We start from the raw sequence: 10,062 nt of genomic DNA on the forward strand, positions 1-10,062 counted from the left end.
CGATCAGAGCGCGATCGAGGAATTTTGTGTCGAGATGAACAGCTTCCAGAAACACAAAAAATTTCTTACTAAATATTTATATTTGTGTATTAAATCATTATTTATATACCTCTGTACTTCGTCAATAAATCACTATTTCACAGCATCATTTTCCCATTTAAAATGAAAACTTAGCGGTATTGTATGTTAAGTTTTTCCCCCTCTTTTCATAAATTAAACATTTAATTGCATTCTTTCCCTCTTTTTCTCCCTTCGAAATGTTACTTTGCTTCAAGTAAAACTATTTATCGCATATTATACATCGACGTACGAAACTACGCGAGACTGTACATACTTCCGTAAAGTTTTTAACAGAACGGTAAATGTCCACTGCTTTACTATAACTGCAGCAAGAGTTAGTTCAACAAGCTTCACTAAATTAACAACAAAATCTAAGTTACGTAGCCCATTATTTAGCGTGTAGTTCAACAGTGTGGATCATTTATCGCGTTTTATATCTTTCTCTTTTTCTTTCTTCTTAATTTACTGTTTTGTTTGCTTTTTTATTCGTTGCTATACATGTTCCCGTACTATTTGTAGATATAATAAACCGCTAATCGTTCGTAGCATACAATGAAACATTCTCTCTGTACACGTTATCTAAATAAAAAATGTTCAATGTGTTCGTCGCGGCAGAAGCGATTCAAGCGATTTATGTAACGACATATGCGTAAGGCATCAAGAAAAATTAAAATGTTGCGAGTACCATTAGAGACAGTCTTCCTTTTGTCACAAAAATATAACAGACTGTCGTCCACGTAAGTCCCGACAGTTTTAGACGAGAAGAAAACCGTCAATCTCTGCACGTGTAAGCTGCATACTAAAACAAATTCTACCTCGTAAGCTTAAAATTAAAATTATCCACTAATTTATTTTATCTGATAATAGGTACGTTATGTTCGGATTCAAGGGGGCGATTAAAAACAATTATGCAAGAGCAGAGAAGGAAAACACAATTTGCGTCAGCTCATCAAACATTCGCACAAGAACTTACATGAGAATTGTTATACAAAGCCGCCCGAGATATACAAACGACATAATAATTTCCGCACGTGTCGTACTTATTATCTCGTTACTACGCATACATATATATACTTATTGTTTCGACTATACCTATCGGTGCATACGAGGCTTATACTCAATATTTTATTGCACTTTTACATCGAGCCGCCTCTTCATCTTCTTTTTTTAATTAAAAAATCAATATACAAACAATTAAAACTCACTACGATAAAGGATTTCGGGACCGTGATGTGTTTACTAGGATTTAATTCTCGTTCTCCTTTTCATAGAAAATGATCTAAAAAAAAAAAAAAAAAACATTTGCGGATTTACAGAGAGGGTGTATCTTTGTGGTAAAGATTATATTAAACAGCACGCTTGCGCATGTATATATCGTGTATAACTGCGAAATACAATCGGATCATTAACACGTGATCTCTCTACTACCCAGAAGCCTTTATACGTTCTATAGCAAAAGTAGCGACTTTCTCTATTTTTCTCGTTCCCATTTCAGTTGCGCTTCATGTTTAGCCTGATAATTTAATCGCGATTTGCCGTTCGGCTAAACTGATGAAAATTCCCGTCACTCCTGTATTAAGTAGTCGGATGATATGAACTAATTAGCGCCGCGTCCACCGGCTCCATACATGACGGACATGTCAGCGAGCGCAGCAACCAGTCGTCAATGCAGACCGCGTGATAGGTGTGCATGCAGGGTAAATAGCGCACTTCTTCGCCCGCCTGCAGCTCCATCATGCATATCACGCATTCGCCCTTCTTAGCACCATCGTACTCTCGCATCGGCAAATGCTGTATCAGTCCTATACGTTTCGCAATTCTCACTTGTTGTTCCTCTTCGCTCAAACCGGCAGAGCCAGTACTCTGTACCAAATTGACTCCGATCCCACGACCAATATTCAAGTTGGTAGATTGTAAATGACGTTCTCTCGTAGCGATTGATGGATAATAAGCTGCTTGCTGTAGAATATTAAAAAATTAATTAATATTCAACCACAACATTTTTCCACATATTATTTGTAGATCCTTACAACTTGTAAAAGTACAAAAGTTATTTAACAGTTATTTAACAGAATATACATATACTATTTCATTGTTGAATAAGAGTATAAAGTAAATGTCATTGCATTTACTTTATACACAGCAGCATTCAATATAATCCAGTGTAAATCATTTTATTAGTTATAATCTCTATATTTAAAATCAAATCTATTTGACTGATATTCATAATTCATTCTTATATTGAGAATACCTTTAGTTCAATCTTAAGATATCATAAACCAATCAATGGCTGCATTCAGCTGACTCAACAATTGAGTCTGCTGAACACAGCCTATATGCTGGTATAGTTGATTCTTATTTTAAGACCATCTTAAGTAATATCTTAACATGCTAATACACATGGCTCTTCTGATTGGTTCATAACATGTTAAAACTGTACTTAAGATAGTTTTTGATATAGTATGAATATTGACATCTGCATTAACATCTTAAGATATTATTTCAGATGATCTTAAGATAAGAACTAATGTGACTAACTGTGAATACTAGTTTATAGGGCTGCATTAGCATCTCAAGCATTTAAGACAGTTTTAAAATAAGTATGGATTATGAATACCATCTTATATATATTCAAATAAAGAAAAAATGACAGACAAAGGAAGAATATCACAGACAAGTCAGAGAAAAGATATATTCAAGGAGACAATATTATCACTATTTGTATCATTCTACCTTTATTTTATGTTTAATAAAGAATAAAAATAGAATGATACAAAGAATGATGCTAATAGCATCTTCTCAAATGCACTCAAAGATTATAAAATATTTATAGTAAGATAAAACAGACAACAAGGATGATACGGCAGCAACAACAATAAGACAGTAACGACGATGTACGTGAATTACGTTGTAGGGGATTGGTGGTCCAAGGCCCTCCTGCGAAGATCCGCTCGTGGACACATTGGGTTCGGGATTATTGCTCAGGAGAGTGGTATTGTCCTGTTGGTTGCCGGTGGCACGTTTCAAGCAGTTGCCCATGATTTTCTCTCTCTTTCTCTTTCTTTCTCTGTCTCTCTCTTTCTCTCTCACTGGCGGTGAGCTGTCAGCTTTGCAAATCGCTCACACGTCGCATTCGCACGTCTACTCCAGATTCCGCTCTCTCGTTCCGCGCGAGCGATTACAAGCTTCCGTGGAGACACGGTGATGATGGTGACAGCGCGACAGCGATTTTTGACGCACATTCGACGACCGTGCTGCTTGCCATTTCACCTGTATCGCCGCTTGTCGCAGCGCGACAACATTCACCGATGATTTGTCGCGAGAAGCAGCACGGATGACGCTTGGCAAACGTGATCGAGATGTAACGATGCCGTCGCAATAGTCGTCCAAGCGCAGCCGTCACATACCCCTCACTGATTACTGATAAGCAGCAGCAGACTCACTATTCACTACCAGCTGAGCGTCGCCATGATGCGCGAAACATAGCAGGCGATTCGTCTCATTCGTCTGCGCATCATTGTGGTAACGGAAGTTGGTCGATTTCTACGCATCACTCTCGCAACGATTTCTTCGATTTTATCTCGGCTTTGTGCGCAGAGTGAATTGAATGATTCCTTAATTATCTCTCTCTCTTTCAGCTCCTCTCGAATTTTCTGTCGCTAATGGAAGTAATGGAAATAACAAGGTGTGCTATTGCGCAGGTATTTTTGTTGGCCAATGAGAAAACATAACTGAACTCAGCCATCTTGGGCAATTTAAATGCATATAATAATTAAGGGAAAATTCATACAAAAAAAGTGAAATGATAACTATGGTGAATAAATGTTCCACAATAAATATATATGTTGTATATATAATGCATAACATTTAAAATGTTAATCTTTATTAATTAATCTTTATTAATATTTCTATATTATTTCTATATTATTTAGAGGTTTTATTTATACTGTATAATTCATAAATATATTATATTATTTTCTTGATGTATTATTTTTATCTATGTCATTGACGAGAATATTGAATATTTTCCATTTGATGACAAAAGTCAACACAAGCGTCATTCTATTCTTGTTGATATTCAGAGAATGACAAAAATAAAACAAACTTGTGTCGACTTGTGTCATCAAATGAAAAGCACTCATATTAAAGATCGACATTCTTATAACTCCGGCACACCAGGGTTCGACTGTAAGGAATTTCGCACAATAAAAGAAACAGGGAACAGAGAAAATAAGAATTTCAACCTATTAGAAATCATGTATTGTGGAATACACAGCACAAGGTCGACTATAAGTCGATTCTGAATCGACTATAGCTTCTAGACATCTGAAAAATGGACGTCTGTAAGTCGATTTTAGATGACTTGGAGACGTCTCTAAGTCATACAATGTTCCACTTTAAAGACTGTAAGCCGACTTTAAGTCAACCATTCTAGGTTGTGATCTGATTCATGCCCACAACGCTGAACAGCATTCATCCTTGTTTAATTAAACAACAAGGATGAAATGATTCCACATTTAAGTTTTATGAGCGTAAATCGCACTAGACATCCTAAAATCGACATTAGAAAGATATTTGTACAAAGTCGACTTACAATCTGAAGGCCTGACTTAGTAAAATCAACTTACAGTTGACATATCAACATTTGTACTGTTAGCGCAGTTTCTAATAGGTTGAAATTCTTAGGAGCTCTGCACAATAAAAGGAATAGGGAACATAGAATAGAGAATAAGAATTTCAACTTAAATTAGAAACTGTGTATTCCACAATACATGATTTCTGATAGGTTGAAGGTCTTATTTTCTGTTCTCTGTTCTCCGTTCCTTTTATTGTGCGGAGCCCTAACACCTGTCATTCGACAGTAACAGGGGAATACTCAACTGTAATTGGTTCTTACATTCTGATCCGGTTTAAACTCTCGGTAGAAACTAATCTTCGAGGTTGCGAGTTGACTTGCGCAGTAGGAGAGTGAATTGTAGTCAAAATTTGATTGCTATTCCAATATGCCAACGCTATTATACGCAGGAAAGTGTATTGTGGCCAAAATTTGATAGGTTGTTTCCAGTATCGCCATTACGCACAATGGCTGCGTTCAGCGGACTCAACAGTTGAGTGAGCGCTTGCTGCTATTGATGTATTTTCTTTTCTAGATTTAAAATGATTGGATGATCTAAAACAATACACCAATAACAGCGAGCGCTCACTCAATTGTTGAGTCTGCTGAATGCAGCCAATGATACACATTGGGCGAGTTCAAGTCAGTAAAAAAGTGGCTAGGTCTGCTTGCTTGAGTAATTAAACATAATTGGTTGGATCCATAAATAAGAACTAATCATGCTCACTTCGCTCGGCAAGCATGCCTAATTATTTTGCCGTCTTGAACTCTCCCATTGACTGATCAAAGTCTCGCTACAAATGCTTCAAAGCATTTGATGGACCAATTAGAAGAAAGAATTTTATAAATTGACCAATTAAAAAACACTTCAAAGCTTTTGTAGCATCGCGTTGACCGTACCTCTTGTATTTTTACATCATGATTGCCGAGTATGCCGTGTGGCAGTCGTGTCGTGTTCGCACTCGAACCTCAAAAGGACGGTTTCTCCTGCAACATCCGTGAATCTGACGAGAGCGAGTCCAGGTGAATTGACGTGAACCTGCGAAGAGACTTCCGACTCGTGAGCTCATTCTCGTGAGAGAATGGATGGTCATCAGGCGTCGCGATTTCTGGCGCTCGCGGCATCGATGAGTCTGCTCCTGGCCACGTACACGCCGGGCCACGTAGCCGGCTCAGGAGTGTTGCAGATACGCGGTATACCGGTGGCGAAGAACTCGTTGTACCGGCCAGACCGCGATTTCGAGTGCCTGGACGGCAGTCGGCTGATATCGTTCACTCGGGTGAATGATGATTATTGCGATTGTGGTGACGGTAGTGATGAGCCCGGGACAGCAGCTTGCGCCAACGGTGTCTTCTACTGCGACAACGCCGGTCACAAGCCCGCCTACATACCGTCATCATGGGTGAACGACGGCGTGTGCGACTGCTGCGACACAAGTGATGAGTACGCGTCCAGAGTGGAATGCATCAACAATTGCAACGAGCTGGGTCGGGAGGCCCGTTTGGTGCAACAAAAAGTGGAGCAATTAGCACGAGAGGGTAACAAGCTGCGTGTAGAGCTAGTGGCCAGAGGTAAGACCATCAAAACAGAACATCAGTCACGTTTGGCTAAGTTGAGAACGGATTACACGGAAGCGGAGTTGATCAAGAAGGAAAAAGAGTTGTTGAAGAAACAAGCAGAGGAATTAGAAAGCATAGCGCTTGAGAAATACAAACCAGCTGAAACAGAACAACCAGCAACTGAAGAAGCCGTTGGGGAGGAGGAAGAGGAAGACGAGGACTTAAGCGTTTCTGAAGTGGAAGATTATTTCAAAATACTGGATTCAGACTCCAGTGGTACAGTAACGCTAGTGGAACTGCAAACTAGGGCTACATTTGATAAGAATAGGGACGGTGCCGTGTCAGAGGAAGAAGCCTTGTATTTCCTTGGCGATAAGAAGGAAGTCACTTTACAAGAGTTTACAGATAACGCTTGGGCAAACATCAAGCCTTTCTTGATGTTGGAACAAGGTAGATAACATTCAAACTCACTATCTTTTTTTCTACAGTCTATAAACTATCAATTTTGATATGTAATTGCAGGTATATTCAAAGCGGCAAAGGAGAGAGGAGAGATAAATGAGCATCAGCCTACAGACGACTTGGATCATGAGAAGGAAGGAGAGATTCCTGATGGAGACGAAGAGGAGGTACCTGAGGAGGAACATGAGAAGGAATCACCAGAACCAGAAATTCAGTACGACGAGGAGACGCAGGCACTCATCGATGAAGCTACCAGTGCTCGCGAACGTTTCCAGGAGGCAGAGAAAGCCATCAACGAGTTACAGTCAGAGATTAGACAGTTGGAGGAGAAGCTAGGCCGTGATTATGGGTCTGAAGAAGTGTTTGTGTCACTTGATGGCGAGTGCTTTGAGTACACGGACTTGGAGTATATTTACAAACTGTGTTTGTATGCCATGGCAACCCAGAGGTCCAAATCCGGTGGTAGTAGCGTCAATCTTGGCCACTGGAACGAATGGGTCGGACCGACTGGTGCCAAATACACTAAGATGAAGTACGATCGAGGTCTCACCTGTTGGAATGGCCCGGCGCGTTCCACAATTGTCACTTTGTCATGTGGAACGGAAAATAAGCTCGTATCCGTAACGGAACCGAATCGCTGCGAGTATGCCATGGAGTTCTCCACGCCGGCGCTCTGCAATCCTAACGCAGCGGAGACTGCCGATAAGCATGATGAACTGTAAACTCATGGATTTGTATAGTAAAATGAAAACGCGATTAGTCGCACATACAATGTGAATGTCAGGCACTTAAGTTCTTTCGGTGGATCGCGAGATGCGAGCATCGAGTTGCAAGGATCGATAAGAAATAACGTTGAAATAAAAAAAGTCTTTCGCAAGTATTTCCAATGCAATCGCGATTAGTAATGTAGCTAGTAATCTTCTTTATTTCAATGAATATTTGTTCTTCAGTTGGGACTCAATATTACGTTTTTGTTTCCAGATTAGCTATAGTAGTCATTACCGTTTAGCATTTAGACGATAGAGTTCCACAGAGATTTCGAGACGTTATCAGTTATCGTACCTTTTTAATATCAAAATTTGTATTCTCTTAAAAATGAAATAAGATCATTACCATGGATAAAATACATTGTCAACGGAGCCTAGTCATGTGTTGGTTTGATCAAAAAATTCAATCGGTCTTTATTAATAAATCGTGAATCGTTCGAAATCGTTATAGTCCATTGACATGTTATATTATATATTTTACCGATCATTAACTCGCATATCATCGGGCCACAATATATTAATAAAAAAGGCGAAAAAATTCTTTGATCAACCTAATTAAATACAATACATGAATATCATTTAAATAATAACTTCAGTAATTTCAGTATTTTGAAACAAGAATAATAAATGTATTAAAAATGTTTCTGCTGAAATGTGCCACTATGTACGCAAATTACAACGATTATAATCGCGATAATTCGTCCTTGCATCCGAGAAGTTGCATAATATTGAACTTGATTCGCTAGCGATAAAGTAATTATCTAGAATCTTATCTTGTTTCATGAAACCGCAAAGACCATATTGTTACGCGCGAATTCATTGCCAACGTGTTAAAAAAAAACTCGCTGTTACATTCCTCTTTTTGTACACAAAGCGTTTCTACGTGATTTAAAAATATATAAAATCGTACGTGTAACGTCATGACTGACGTAAAAAAATCTGATTGAGATGTACTTTGTATTACTTAGTACACATAGCGTCACAAATGTCTTAATACATGAGTTGCACGAGTATCGAAGAAGGAATGAGAAAGCATGAGAAAGAATAAGAAGGCATGAAAAGGCATATTAAAATATTTGTAACGATGTGTGTACATGCCTCATACCGATAAGAGAAAAAAAAAGAATCTACATCTTTTTTGGGATTCGATTATCCACACGTACGTATAGACGATGTCCTAATGTTCCGCATTATACACTTAAGTCGGTGATTTTGTAATTTTTTAAGGACGCGCCACGGAAATGGCGCGAATATTGTGGGATGTGCATGTAATAAAAAAAGAAAAAGGGATTCTGTTGTCGAACCGTAATTTGCGATGGCAGCTTTATTTACATCAATGGAAAGAAAATCTGTTGAGTGTAAATGCGCGCGTGTATGTATGTCTGTGTGTAGAATTTCTCTTGTTATTCTGTATATTATTATATATAATATTACAGTATCGTGGTGGTTAAATCCAGTTTTCTCTATTTTACTCTAAGAGATAATCTTTGCATTTTGCGGGATCCGAAACGTACGTCCATTATTTGAATAATTAAATGGGAGGAAGGGAGGCAGGGAAGAGTTGATATTTCCCGCATTTCAGTTTCTCGATTGATTCGGTAAGGCACTTGAAAGGCTACAAAAAATCATTTCTTCCTCGCGAAATTCAAAGAGTGTAAAACGATATGCTCTATACAGCCTTTTCAACGCATTCTGGGTTAGCAAGAAAAATTGGGTAATCACATGCTATCGCCGACTATCGACAATTTCACAATTTTCCTTTTTATACATCCAGATAATCCTTTTAACAATTTTTTATAGGCATTTAATTAAATCGAGACAAGGTATCAATATCACTTAGTGATATGTTTCATCGATGAAGAATTGTAGGCTCATTTTAACATAATTCGATTACGCATGTAGGCAGTCTGCGAACAATTCGTGTGGGAGATTAATACGTTTCTTGTATAGAATAAACAGATTTTTCGAGAACGTCAAAAATATACAATTGCACACGTAACATTTCTTAGATCGTCGTAGCTTATATTTCACGTCTCTTCTACATTTATCAATGTTAATACTATAATGTGTGCCAAACATATATTTATATTTTTTTTTTCTTCAAAATCATTAAAGTGATAACGCACAACTTTATTATTCCTTTCATATTTACACGATACGGGATAATATACGATATTTATAAATGCATCACGCCGAAAGGATCACATCTTCGCTACAACTACTGTACATCTGCGAGTGAAATAAAGCTCCCTATGAGAATGTATGCATTCGCAAATGCGTTTTCGTGATGGTATAATCTCAAATGTTGAAGTTTTCAGTCGTATAAAAAAAAAACTACGAACATGAGAATTGAAAGATGTTGCAGGTGGGACTGATTTTCCCTATATCAACGACGAAGCACAGCCAATTATTAACGTGAATTGAAAGTTTTTTCGAATTTCCAAAATTAGACCGCGCTGTCGTGATTACATTTTGATTAATTAATATACAAATATACGAACAAATTATTTAGAAATAATTTAAATACCAAAGCATTCATTTTGGTACTTCAAAAATTTTTACTTTCTCTAGATATATATATATATATATATATATATT

The 10,062-nt window shown here is 37.9% G+C and overlaps 2 protein-coding genes across 3 annotated transcripts; one reads left to right on the forward strand and one right to left on the reverse strand.

The window, feature by feature from the left end:
- Positions 1-999: 999 nt before the first annotated feature.
- LOC108684557 (RING finger protein 11) lies at positions 1,000-3,729 on the reverse strand. Of its 2 annotated transcripts, none has more exons than XM_018188946.1 (2): positions 2,959-3,729; positions 1,000-2,019 (listed from the first exon to the last, which is right to left on the reverse strand). In XM_018188946.1, the coding sequence occupies exons 1-2, from the start codon at positions 3,097-3,099 to the stop codon at positions 1,636-1,638; spliced, it is 525 nt and encodes a 174-aa protein (XP_018044435.1). In that variant the 5' UTR covers positions 3,100-3,729; the 3' UTR covers positions 1,000-1,635. The 2 variants fall into 2 exon arrangements, with proteins under 2 accessions (XP_018044435.1, XP_018044436.1); XM_018188947.1 differs by having other exon boundaries at positions 2,968-3,726.
- A 1,885-nt stretch (positions 3,730-5,614) lies between these two features.
- LOC108684485 (glucosidase 2 subunit beta) lies at positions 5,615-8,010 on the forward strand. The gene is made up of 2 exons (XM_018188828.1): positions 5,615-6,685; positions 6,758-8,010. Exons 1-2 carry the CDS (start codon positions 5,758-5,760, stop codon positions 7,417-7,419), a joined length of 1,590 nt encoding a protein of 529 aa, XP_018044317.1. The 5' UTR covers positions 5,615-5,757; the 3' UTR covers positions 7,420-8,010.
- Positions 8,011-10,062: the final 2,052 nt, after the last annotated feature.

This window comes from Atta colombica, unplaced genomic scaffold, assembly GCF_001594045.1.
Source record: "Atta colombica isolate Treedump-2 unplaced genomic scaffold, Acol1.0 scaffold135, whole genome shotgun sequence".
NCBI classification, from domain to species: domain Eukaryota; kingdom Metazoa; phylum Arthropoda; class Insecta; order Hymenoptera; family Formicidae; genus Atta; species Atta colombica.

Excerpts from the sequence above, each read along its gene's own strand:
- LOC108684557 (XM_018188946.1), bottom strand. The coding sequence starts at position 3,099 with ATGGGCAACTGCTTGAAACGTGCCACCGGCAACCAACAGGACAATACC. Across the intron at positions 2,020-2,958 it reads TCCCCTACAACGTAATTCAC|CAAGCAGCTTATTATCCATC; the intron begins GTACATCGTCGT and ends AATATTCTACAG.
- LOC108684485 (XM_018188828.1), top strand. The coding sequence starts at position 5,758 with ATGGATGGTCATCAGGCGTCGCGATTTCTGGCGCTCGCGGCATCGATG. Across the intron at positions 6,686-6,757 it reads TTTCTTGATGTTGGAACAAG|GTATATTCAAAGCGGCAAAG; the intron begins GTAGATAACATT and ends ATGTAATTGCAG.